The sequence below is a fragment of the Cynocephalus volans genome, chromosome 10, assembly GCF_027409185.1.
Source record: "Cynocephalus volans isolate mCynVol1 chromosome 10, mCynVol1.pri, whole genome shotgun sequence".
Taxonomy (NCBI): Eukaryota; Metazoa; Chordata; class Mammalia; order Dermoptera; family Cynocephalidae; genus Cynocephalus; species Cynocephalus volans.
Window position 1 is genome coordinate 128,067,413 of NC_084469.1, and position 13,031 is coordinate 128,080,443.

Genomic DNA, 13,031 nt, shown 5'->3' on the forward strand with positions numbered 1-13,031 from the left:
CTTTTAACATTAAGTACATATTGGCTTATTTTTTCACTTCAGAAAATGTTCGGAGAGCTCTTCTATCTACATTTTACTCCCACTCCTTCAGCTAGTTCAAGCGCCTTATTTTGCGGTAGTAGAAACCAAAGACTGAAGTGGTAAAATGACTTTATTAAGATCAGACACCAACACAGTAGGGAGCAGAGACTAGCCAGTACCTTTCCCACACCCAGCCAATAATTTTTTAATCAAACAAAAATCAATTATTTATTAAACGGAGATTGCAGAAACTAAAAAGAAAAAAATCCTCTCAGAACCCAATCTCTCCCATGGTCAAACTTATTTTTGCTCAGTTTTGTTTGTTTTTGCCGAAAGTAAGCATAACTATTTTTTTTACATAATTGTAATTCAAATACAAACTCAACTGGCATTTATTTTTGTTTGCGCTTAATCAGATGTTCATGTTATTATGAAGTCGACTAGTTAATTTGTAATGAATGGTGACCTAATATTTCATCGAGTAGTCAAGCCTTCTTCCCACTAAACCAAGCTGCTTCCCACTGTACTAAACCTCTTCCTCTCATTCCCCACAAACTTTTAGGTCTCCCTCTGCTTGCTTCACCTTCCCTTAGATCCTGGGTCAGGTTCACTTATCTCTCTCAGGCCCATTTCTCAACTCTTAAAGAGCTCGGATCTCCATCCCGCGTCCCCAGGAGGGATTTCCTTATTCCTGGGTCGCCTCGGGATCCCCCGAGGTTCCCAAAAGGAGGTTTCACAAGACCGAAGTCCAGGAAATGGGGATCGCTGATGGCTACGCCCCAGGGCTCTGTTTGGGAACCCCCTAGAGTTTAGTGAAGTGAAAAGATTGTGGGGTCATTGTGGGGTCAGAGGGAGGGCACCGGGCCCAGCCCTCTTCACGTGACCTGGTCCCAGGGGGAGGAGTTTGTTTTCCCACCGGAGGGGGGCGCTGGACGCGAGGGGGGGCGACCCCCCTTCCCCTCCCGAGTAGTCCTAGGCATCGATGGTCTGTCCGGGCTGTGACGCAATCTTTCAGCGCCGGGGGCGGGATGAGCTTGACGCCATCTCCGGGCGCCCGCCTTGGGGGGGGGGCCGCTGGGTGTGGGGCGGCTCCGGGGCCGGGGATGGCGGCGGCCGCGGTTGCGGCGGCTCCGGGACGAGTGGGAGGATCCCGGAGAGCGCTGTGAGATGGGCCGGTGAGTGTTGCCGGGAGTGGTGGCCTCCGGGCCGGCCTTACGGAGGCCAAGCAGGCCTGGGCTTGGAGCTCCGGAGGAAGTGGCCCCCAGGATCCCGATGCCCGGTCGGGCCGGGCCCTGAGCACCACGGACAGAGAGAGCGAAAGAGTCCGCGCCTAGATCCCAGCGCGCTTCTCTCCGGCCGGGTCCGGAAGGCGGCCTCAGGTCCTGGCGCCCCCGCGGCTGTGTCTCCGCGGGCCAGGGTGTCCAAGTCTCCCAGGCTGAAAGGGACCCCAAACAAGGTAGCGTCGCTTGCGGGGCCTCTCCCCTAACCCCTTAGTGAAGGGTAGACCCTCCTCTCTCTAAACGGAGAATTCCCAATTTCGGGCCCTACCTTTGTTGGAGCAAGGATTGCGGGATCACGGGAAGTCATAAACCCTAGTCTTCCAAGCTTCTTCCTTTCTGTCGGGCGCACCTCTAAGCCCCCTGCGAATTGAGGTCTCCGGCTGTGTTCAGCCTCTTGATTCTGACCCAAGCGTAATGAGGACCTTCGTTCGGGCTCCTGTCAGCAGCTCTTCGGAACGGCCCGTTATCTCATTTGCGGTCAGAAGCTGCGTCTTCCCCTTGAGAAATCCTCATTGAGCTTCTCCAGAGACCGAGGGTTCACATTCCAAAATGTGTTTTGCGTTGTGGGAACCTGGCGAACAGGCTTGGCGCTTTGTTGTCCTTCCCGCAGACCTTTTGCCTCTTTCAGGCCTTTTATTATCCTGTGTCTGCTAACCCCTCAGTGACCTAGAGGCGGGTTTCCTTTAATATTTTATTTGCATCTGAGATTGAAGATGTGACCCCAGTTTCTGTTGGGAATGAAGGAGAAAACAGCTTTTCTGTTACTGATACTGCTGGCGGAGTAGGGATGTGTGACTAGTGCCCTCTGTATAATTTGTATTTGTAGATAAGGAATAATTCTTTCGTTTCACCTTTCGTGTACACACGCACTTTGCCAATCTTGAGATAAACGCTGCCTTTCAATTGTGACTGAGGTTTGCAGTGTTCTGTAGGACTTGGACAGGACAGTCAGTAGTTTCTCAGAGTACCCATCAATACTACTTTCTCTGTTTTCAGAGGTTGAGGCTCCATTCTTTAGTGTTTGATGATTCTGGCAAGTGTAGATTCAGATATTGATAGTTTAGTGTAACTTAGTGGTAGTTTTGTTTCCCCATTGTTAGCTACATGAGGACCAAGGCAATGTTTTCAGTTTCTGTCATACCTGATTCAGTACTTGGTATAAAGTTTTCACTCAGAAAATTTTACACATATACACACTGGAGCCCTTTTTTTTTTTTTTTTTTTTTTACCCTGGAAACCTATTAATAAGGCTTCCCTTTAGTGACACCCCCTTGAGTGACTCTCCCTTGACCTCTTTTTCTGCCCCAGAAACGTAAATAATTGTTCTTTTTCCTCTAGTGCTGATTTGCTCATTTAAATAACCTCCACATCTGTGTTTTCATAGGCTCTGTATAAAGGTGAAATACATGAAGTTGATTTTTCCTGCCTGTCATTGTTCACATGGGAACAATGCTAACTATTTATTTGTGCGTTTAACTGAAATTTGGATTGGAAGTAAATTTAACCTTTGGGGAATGGAAACGGGTAGAAAATGAAGAATATGATGTTAAGGATAAACAATGAAATTTGATATATGGAAATTTTTTTCCAGGGATGTCTTCTTACAAATTAGAGCTTAGGAGATGGCTTTTTCTCTGTTCAACTGCCTGGATAAATGTGCTGTTACCTCTGGAGAAGAGGACGAGGCAAGGACTTGTTGTGGAATGTCTTTGTGGCTTTGGAATTACCTTTCATGATGACCCTGGGGAGGGTCAGAGGTCAGGTTCCTGCTTACTCCATTCCTACTTCTGTTTTATAGGCTCCCAAGCCAGCCGGGAGGACACTTACTACAGCTGCTCAGAAGCACCACTGGAAGATCAGGTAATACAGGCACTTTGGATTCCTTGTTGCAGAAACACTCCTAGGATGCAACAGTGGAAAAAACAGAACAGAATGTTGTATCATAGAAAGCTCTTTTCAGATCCAAAGAGCTGGAGCCTAATTGGAAGAAATAGGTGACAAAGTTCATATACATTGCAGTGTTCAGACGAAAAAGATGCTTTTTGACAATGGACAAAAGCATTTGTGAAAGGTGACAATGACAGAAAGAGGAGCAAGAACTTTCTTACGAATTATACAGACCTAAGATAGAAATAAACAGGCATGTTTAGAGTAGTGGAACCAGAATTTTATGAAGTGGTGCCTAGAGCATATCTACAATGGAAAAAGAGCCATTGGCAAAAAAAGGAAAAAAAAAAAAAAGAGGGAATGAATGAAGAAGTCAAATTGAAGGTTGTCAATGAGAAGAGAAGAAGACTTGCCAGACTAGGGAACAGGAAGTCTCTGTGAGGTCAGAAAAGTTTTGTTGTTCTTTGGGGAAGAAAAGAAAGAAATAAGTTGTAGAGCAAGGTGGTATAATCATTCTCCCTATAGGGCCCAAGTTGGGATGTAGTGGGGTGAAGAAGATGCTAGTTTTCATAATATGTTTAGGGAGAAAGTTAAAAAAAAAAAAAAAAAAAAAAAAAAAAAGGCTACAAGCAGACTGCAGGACTTACTGACACCTGGGTCCTTGACCTCAAGGTGATACGAGGCAAAGGAGGAAGAGAGTTTAGCTGGCTTGGGGTGGGAGGGATGGTAGTAGGTGAGATCATAACTCAAATTAGGCTGAGGAAAGGAAGCAAGGATGAGGTCATACATTCAGGGAAAGAAGAGAGCACATTAGTCTTTGGTAGCTAAAGGGGAAACTTAGGAAAAAGAGCCAGTGGCAAAGACCACGTATTCAAAGCCTACTTAAGGTAGAAGGCTGAGAAGAGTGTAGGTGCTCATGAAAAGCATAGCTAATGGTGAAGCTGTTGGTCTCTCTGAGGTCATGGAGCCCACAGCTAACTTATGCATCATTGAATACTTGTCCTTGTAACTCTTTGTTCTTTGTGGTTTCCCTGACTGTTTCTCTCTCCCTAGGCTGAATAAATGAGAGGTAGCCTCCTTGTCTGCCCCTTTCTCATACCTCCTTTTTCTTTGTAGTTCCCTTTGTTACGTCTTCCTCCACGGTTCTTGCTATTTCCTTTGACTTGATTCATTCCTAGGTTACTTTTCTTTGCCTCTGGTTTGTTCCCTAGCAGATGTGGGCGCCTCAGCCAGCAGCAGAGAGGGGTGCAGGGAAGCCACAGAGAAGCCCCTTCTGATGCCCCAAGGAGCAAGCCGACCCCTTCCTGGCTCCAGGAACAACACAAAGCAATATGAAACCTGTTCATGAGAGGAGTCAGGAATGCCTTCCACCAAAGAAACGAGACCTCCCCGTGACCAGCGAGGATATGGGGAGAACTACCAGCTGCTCCACTAACCACACACCCTCCAGTGATGCTTCTGAATGGTCTCGAGGGGTTGTGGTGGCAGGGCAGAGCCAGGCAGGAGCCAGAGTCAGCCTGGGGGGTGATGGAGCTGAGGCCATCACTGGTCTGACAGTGGATCAGTATGGCATGTTGTATAAGGTGGCTGTGCCACCTGCTACCTTCTCACCAACTGGTCTCCCATCCGTGGTGAACATGAGCCCCTTGCCGCCCACATTTAATGTAGCGTCTTCACTGATTCAACATCCAGGAATCCACTATCCCCCGATCCACTATGCTCAGCTCCCGTCCACCTCACTGCAGTTTATAGGGTCTCCTTATAGCCTTCCCTATGCTTTGCCACCTAATTTCCTACCGAGTCCCCTCCTTTCTCCTTCTCCCAACCTTGCCACGTCTCACCTTCCACACTTTGTGCCATATGCCTCACTCCTGGCAGAAGGAGCCACTCCTCCCCCTCAGGCTTCATCCCCAGTCCACTCATTTAACAAAGCCCCCTCTGCCACCTCCCCACCTGGACAATTGCCACATCACTCTAGTACTCAGCCATTGGACCTTGCTCCAGGCCGGATGCCCATTTATTATCAGATGTCCAGGTTACCTGCTGGGTATACCTTGCATGAAAACCCTCCAGCAGGCGCTAGCCCAGTTCTTTCCCCTCAGGAGGGCCAGTCTGCTCTGGAAGCAGCTGCTGCCAATGGAGGACAGAGACAGCGAGAGCGAAATTTAGTAAGACGGGAAAGTGAAGCCCTTGACTCCCCCAACAGCAAGGGAGAAGGCCAGGGACTGGTGCCAGTGGTAGAATGTGTGGTGGATGGACAGTTGTTTTCAGGTTCTCAGACTCCACGGGTAGAGGTGGTGGCGCCAGCACACCGAGGGACCCCAGACACCGACCTTGAAGTTCAGCGGGTGGTTGGCGCTTTAGCTTCTCAGGACTACCGTGTGGTGGCAGCTCAGAGGAAAGATGAACCCAGTCCCCTCAACCTGTCCCATCATACCCCTGACCATCAGAGTGAGGGGCGAGGGTCGGCCAGGAACCCGGCAGAGCTGGCAGAGAAAAATCAGGCCCGTGGGTTCTACCTTCAGTCTCATCAGGAATCGGTGAAACACAGACATTTACCCAAAGCAATGGTTGTAGCCAACGGCAACCTGGTGCCCTCTGGAACTGACCCAAGCCTGCTCTCCATGGGCTCAGAGATACTGGTGGCATCAAGTCTGGACTTGCAGGCCAGAGCCACCTTCCCAGACAAGGAGCCAACGCCACCCCCCATTACCTCCTCCCACTTGCCCTCCCATTTCATGAAAGGCGCCATCATCCAGCTGGCTACGGGGGAGCTAAAGCGGGTGGAGGACCTCCAGACCCAGGATTTTGTGCGTAGTGCCGAAGTAAGCGGAGGACTGAAGATTGACTCTAGCACAGTTGTAGACATTCAGGAGAGCCAGTGGCCTGGATTTGTCATGCTGCATTTCGTGGTTGGTGAGCAGCAGAGCAAAGTGAGCATCGAGGTGCCCCCCGAGCATCCCTTTTTTGTATATGGCCAGGGTTGGTCCTCCTGCAGCCCTGGACGGACTGCACAACTCTTCTCTCTGCCCTGCCATCGGCTACAGGTTGGAGATGTCTGCATCTCTATCAGTTTACAGAGCTTGAACAGTAATTCAGTTTCTCAGGCCAGCTGTGCTCCCCCAGGCCAGCAGGGTTTCCCCCGAGAAAGGCCTGAGAGGACAGTCTTGGGATCCAGAGAGATATGTGACAGTGAGGGGAAGAGCCAGCTGGCAGGAGAGGGCTCCCGTGTGGTAGAGACCTCCCAGCCTGAGCCTGGTGCTCAGGCCTGCTGGCCAACCCCGAGCTTCCAAAGATACAGCATGCAAGGAGAGGAGGCCCGGGCTGCATTGCTTCGTCCCTCTTTCATTCCACAGGAGGTAAAGCTGTCCATCGAAGGACGTTCCAATGCGGGAAAATGAACCTCTTTGCTAGACCAGGACTGGGGCTTTACTCCAGAGCTGAGCCTCGCAGAGAGCAGGCAGAGGATTTGCACATGCTGAGCAGGGAATGGCTCTCTTGGCAGTGAGATTTGGGGATAAAGGGGAGGTGTAAAGGCAACCTCCTGAGGCAGGATCTGTTGCTCATTACCCCATGGAATCCTTTCAGGACAGCCCCACAGGGTGCTGTGATGGGGAGCAGCTGGCCTGGGGCAAGGAAGGAAGGGGGTGCACACAAGATAAGAAACATTCCAAAATCAGGGCCTCCCTGTCCTTTCCTCCCCATCCCTAGCTCCTGTAAGGGAAAGCCCAGGCTTTGGGAGCAACTGATGGAGGGAGGGAGCAAAGAAAGAGCCAAAAATGATGATCCACAGCTTATAGTAGCAGTTAAACTGTCTGAAGTTCTTTTTCTTTCTTTTTTGTGGTGGGAGGGCAGGAGGCCCCACAGTTGGAAATAAGAGGGTTCCCACCCAGAACCCTTCTTGTGAGAGATGTGCACTTTAAAGGGTGATTTTGTTACAGATGTCTGTGGCTGGGTTTATGGGGGAGGAGCACTCATCTACAGGACTCTGCTTGATCCTCTGCTTCATACCTTTCCCATTTCTTCTCACCATTCCTCCTACAAGGCTTTTTAGCAGCTTGGGGGCCAGGACAGAGAGAGAAACCCCTCCATGGATCAGAGTGAAGTACTGCCTTGCTGGGGACCCAGTTGGGGGACTTTGGGAGAAAGACCAGATAGCCAGGCTGACTGGGCTGTAGGCAGGGCTTCTGGAAATGTAGCTGACCTAACAAAGCTCCTCCTTCTCAGCATGCCAGGCCCACTTTGAAATTTCAGTGACTGTCTAGTTGGTAATGGGGACTTTTGAAAGAACCAGTGGACCCTTATCCCAGGCACCTCCACCCCTCCTTTGTCTATGTTGTGCTTAAGTGCCTGCCCTGCCCCCACCCTTGTGCTGCCCTAACCTCCCTGCATGGTGTCTTGTCCTGGGCCTCATTTGTGGCTGTACTGCCTTTCCTCTTCTGCAAAATTGCTTTTGTCCTCTCTGACCAAGACCTCTAGTTGGTGTGTAGGGGTCTCTTATTTTCCCTTCAGCTATAATCTCTGTTTTTAAAAACTCAAGATCATGTCCTTCCTCTTCCACTGCCAAACAGCTTGGTGGAGAAACAAGAAGGGAACTATGCCCTAGGCTGTCCCCTCACCGCCAGCTTTAAGATAGTCTTAATAACATTTCAATATCTGAAGTAGATTTTATTTTGAGGTGGTGTGTTCCTCCACAGAGAGTATTCTTAATCTTAATTACATTTGCCCCTCTCCACTGCCTTCCCCCACCATGTCTTAAGCTCACGTTTTCTTCACAACTTTTTGCATCAGCCTGGACTGTAGGATTCCAATGAGTATTGGGAATTAGGCTCCCCCACCAGCTTTCAGGTGGGAGGGGAGATTTTTTTGTTTGTTTTCTGAGAGTCTTTTAGACTCTTGAAGGCAACTCAGGGTATTGTCCACCGAGCTCTCCAGTTAGGCTTCTCCCAGGATATGATCCTGGCATTTCGTTTGCAGATGTACTGGGACTGAATGAGTCCTGGCCTGTCATCAGTAGTCCCAAACCTCTGAGGTCTGATCTCTGCTCTGTCAAAGACTTTAGGCAATTCTTGTGACCTCTGGTTCTTTCACTTCCTCCCCAGCTGCCAAATGGGGATAAATAATCTTACCTACCTCCTGGGGGGAGGGGAAGTTCTGAGAATGGAGTCATTCTTAGTGTTCAGGTGCTAAAGGTTGTTCTCCTGGGGGAACAGAGTGACTGCAACTGGCTTGTTTGTTACAAGCCCTACACTCCACTGTTCCATTCCTTGAGAACAGTTACCTGGTCAGTCAGCTTTTGGAGGTCATCCAAAGGAAGCTATTGACCACACCACGAGTACATCAGTCTCTGGTTCATGTTAGAACCAGACACCAACCTTGTATTGCATTTGGGATCGTGCCCTTTCCCTTCTCTGTCCCCCATCCTCTCTGAATGCTGCTTTTTCTGGCTTGTGTCCTACAGTGGGGGCCTGTGGGGTTGAGTCTGGAAGTATCTCCTCACATGAGAACCTTGGGAGAAGGCCTCATCTCTGGCTGTTCCATGAGCAGCTCATTCCTTGGGATTATTGTTTGCACAGGTTTCTCACAAGAGTCTTTCTTCATAGGAAGGCTCATGACCTGAATATAGTGACATGCACACACTAGATGCTCAAGAAACATCTACCAAGGACACCAACAGAGCTTCCTCCTTGTGGGAGCAAACCTTTATCTAACCAGATACGGGCCAAGTAGATTAAATCAAATCACCCTCCACTCATGCTAGTTGTGATTTCCCAGGCTGGTAACTTTTGCTGAATCCTGGGAAGAAATTCTTGGGGTTCTTGGCAAGTAGGGCCCTAACCTTTCTGCTGCTGTTCCTCTTTTGTCTCTTGCTGGTGAAACAATACCAGCAGCTCCCCTAATATCGTGCCATGCATGTGTAAAATATTAGTACTTGATTTTGCTGAGCTGTAAAAGTATCTTTCATAAAGTATGGTCCACCAGGAAAAGAAGCTCTGCACTCTAAATCTTAGAGCTGTGGCATTCCCCTTGCCTTTTCCCTCTGGTTCAGTCTTTTTTTCCAGGCATGAGAAATAAGAATAACCTGTGGTGTATCCATTGTTCTTTATTGGAATTTCCTAAGTTTGCAGGAAACATGAGAGCAGTTTTTAGAGAATAAACATTTTAGTGGGAAGTTGTCAGCTTTTGGGGATTGGGCAGTTGACAAAGCTAGAGCCAGTCCCTTTTCAGTGGCAGGACATTCCCAGATCATAGGGATAGAAAGGAAAACTGCTAACTCTGGCACTGTACAGACATGCCTATACCAATTTGGGAGAAGGGGAACCGGTAAAGGATGGGTAATAACCTAAGTCTTGGATCATCATTCTTATCAAGATTAGTGTTCCCAAGGGGAGGGGCCCCAGCAGATCTGTACTGACTCTTATATACTCTTGGTCCCAGTCGGTTGTAACACCAAGGGCTTTGCTCTGTGCTGCTTTGCCACTGCTGCTGTCTGCTCACTGTCCTGCCTGCTGCCCTCTATAGCTCTCTATCCTTCCATGTCTTTGACCATGTAGATTAAATCCAGGCATTCTGCCCATTCTTACCTGTGTTCTGCCAGTGTTATTTTATAGCAAAGTCATGTTGAATAGGAATGGTATGAAATGCTGCTGGTGGGCTGGTGAATCCAAAGGGATATGGCTCCAGGACTGTCAGGAGCCCTTTGGCTCCAAATGTCTGATTGTCTTGAGGGAGAAACAAGCAAGTCCTCTTAGTGGGTATTTTCTGTTGTACTAACTTCTTTCCTTTGTGGTATCTTGTATCATGTTTTAGAAACTAAATGAGGGGGAGCCATGTTAGGGCCTATGCCAGCATCCCAGCAAGGTTCATCTAGCTACAGTTACAAGGATTCTGGGGTTGGGAAAGGGTTTGAAGTTTGTCTGAAATAGCTCCTCAAGTGGGGTTTAGTTTTATTTTTACCAGTGGGCATCTTAGGCAATTTAGGGAGAAGCACAGGTTGGTGATGTGATTTAAACCTAAAGCGTGCAGGCATATTGAAGAGCTGGATGATTACTCTGGAGATGAAGGGTGAACATGGGTTGACTAGGAAAGGACCTGGGTCCATTGGAGTAAAGAAAACCTTATTAATTGAATTGGCCATGGGAGATTAAGTCACAGTCCTATAAGCAGAGTAAATAGGATAGAGGCCAAGTTTTAGGGAGATATTTTGGCCTCCTAGGGCTATGTTTACTAAACCACGTTGAAGCTACAGTGCTTTCCAGATTGCAAGAAATGTACACTACAATTGAAGAACTGAATCATACTAGATTGGATGTTGATCAGGAACCTTTGCTGGGAAGCCTTCACCCTCCAGCTTTCCTGGAGTAGGGAAGGTCTCCCACATTATGCAATAATAAAATAAACATCTGGGTCTTTGCAACTGTCAGTTGCTCTTTTCAACTCTAGGATCCATCTTTGGACCAGAAGCCTGGTCGGGGCCTAGGATGACACTGGTCCTCAAGATGCTAGAGTTGACTGCACGCTCTCCTTACCTGCAGACTATGCACAGTGCCTAGGGCAGAAGGAGGAGAGGTGGTGTGGTTTGCCCTGTTGAGCCTCCCTAGCAGGAACAGTAGTAATAAATGCACTTTTCACACTAAAGGTTTCTTTATTAGTTCTATTAAGCCTACATCCTCCCCCAGTAGATTGCAAACTCAAAGCCTGTGTGATCCCAAAGCCATTTCACTGCAAATGCCCTGCAGTGAAGATGGCCTCAAATTGGGTTTCTGTCTGCAGTGTGTGTGGCAGTAACCCATGTGCCTTTACCTATTGTCAAATTTGCAAGCATTCACTTCTGTCTTTATGACTGTAATGGGGACTGAGGTTCTTCAGAGAGAAAGAGAGCGTGAGAGAGCTGATAACACAGTGGTTTTACACCCACCCCCTGGACAGGGAGTTTGCACGTAATTGTGAGTTGTGAGTGGTTAGTGCGTTGCTGGTATTGCTGAAGGCAGGGTGGATCCCTCACTTGCTTAATACTCATATTCAAGAGAATCTAGATTGTGCTGGGGAAGAGACTGACTGTACTTATGGCTAACTTAAAAGTATTAAAATAAGGCTGTCCCCTACAAACTTCCTAGTCACACAGGATCCCTATAGCCAAAACAGTATATGTTCCAGCTGCAGAGAGTAGACTGCTCTCAGCTTGCACAGCACCTTAGGGGAGGGAAGAATATATGGATAGGGAATGGGGTGGAGAATGAAGAATGGGAATGTTGTCATCCAGGTGGCTTTAGGGTCCTTAGGAGTGGAGAAGGACGGCACTGGGGAGGTCTGGATGGATCTGATTTGTGTAGGAGTTCCCTGTAGATAAATTACTGATCCCCCAACTACTATCCCCAGTATGTAATGGCTGAATTAATATGTAATCAACTGCATTGTATCTAAAGCCTTAGAACTAGTCAGGTGCTCCCCCCACCCAAACCAATTCTTACCCTCTAATCCTACCTGATCTTTAACAAAGCATTAATAATTCTAAGGATAATCTCTATTTTGTTGTGCTTTTTTGTAACTGTTTTAAATAAATCAATTTGTACTGTATATTTGTACTTTTGTGAGATCCTTTTTGCTGTTTTACCATTTTAAGTCTCTGTACTTGGCTACATACAGATTGTATTTTTATTGTTAATGCTCTTCTTATGGATACCTGCATTTAACTTGTGGACTATGTAAACACAATATATATCAATATCTATATATCTATATATCTATCTATATAAACTACTAGCTTTTCCTTTTGGTGTTTGCGCCTTCTTCCTATCCCAGCCTTAGATGGTGGCCATTGGGTGGGGGAGAGAAACCCTTTGTGGGATCACTTGTAATGGAGCACAAACAGTACCCATCTCCGTGTGATGAGCACAGGGCAGAAGGTGTGAGCTAGATCTGAAGCATGGTCTGCACAGTTTGTTTCAGAGACCTGGAAGTCTGCCTTTAGACTTAGACAATATTGGAATCAGTCACAGGATTTAGAGGTATCCTCACTGCTGGCCTTTTCCCCAATTCTTTACTCAGGAATACCGCCACAAATTGCTGGAATAAATTAGCCCCAATCATAGCTACCACTTCTAACTTAGAAAACTTGCCAATAGTAAGTGGTCAAATACTCAGATACATAATAGTGACTTAGATACATTTACTGAACACTTACTATGTGCCACAAACTATCCTAAGTGATATATACACACAATCATTTGTTACTTGTCTTAGTATTTCCATTTTGTGGATGAGGAAACCAAGACTTGCCCAAAGTTATACAGCTAGTAAGTGGCAGGGCAGTTTTGAATCCAGGCATCTAACTCTTGAGTTTGTATTAACTCAGAGTTTGTTGTGAAAATTGAGATAATCCATGCAAGGTGCTCAGAATAATCTTTGGCACATAGTGAGTGCTCAACCATTTTGAAGCTTCCCAACTAGGACTTCAGTATGGAGCTCTGTGAGAGAAAGGCATTTGCATCAATTGAGTACTTATTTTCTTTTAAATGTATTTTTCAGAACAAATATTTCAGCCTGCCTGGTAGGAATTAACCCTAGTGTGGTGGAGGTCAGTTGACACTTATTTTTTATTTTTTATTTTTTTAAAAGATGACCGGTAAGGGGATCTTAACCCTTGACTTGGGTGTTGTGAGCACCACGCTCAGCCAGCGAGCGAACCGGCCATCCGTATATGGGATCCGAACCCGGGGCCTTGGTGTTCTCAGCACCGCACTCTCCCAAGTGAGCCACGGGCCGGCCCCAGTTGACACTTAAATAGCCCTGGACCTATGGAGGTCAGAGAGGAGTCCAAGTTTCCCTGTTAGGATATTGGAA

At 47.4% G+C, this 13,031-nt stretch overlaps 1 protein-coding gene across 2 annotated transcripts; it reads left to right on the plus strand.

The window, feature by feature from the left end:
• The first annotated feature begins 1,109 nt into the window (after positions 1-1,109).
• Positions 1,110-11,896, plus strand: ATXN1L (ataxin 1 like). Of its 2 annotated transcripts, none has more exons than XM_063110651.1 (3): positions 1,110-1,196; positions 3,100-3,161; positions 4,400-11,896. In XM_063110651.1, exon 3 carries the CDS (start codon positions 4,520-4,522, stop codon positions 6,587-6,589), a length of 2,070 nt encoding a protein of 689 aa, XP_062966721.1. In that variant the 5' UTR covers positions 1,110-1,196; positions 3,100-3,161; positions 4,400-4,519; the 3' UTR covers positions 6,590-11,896. The 2 variants fall into 2 exon arrangements, with proteins under 2 accessions (XP_062966721.1, XP_062966720.1); XM_063110650.1 differs by having other exon boundaries at positions 4,403-11,896.
• Positions 11,897-13,031: the final 1,135 nt, after the last annotated feature.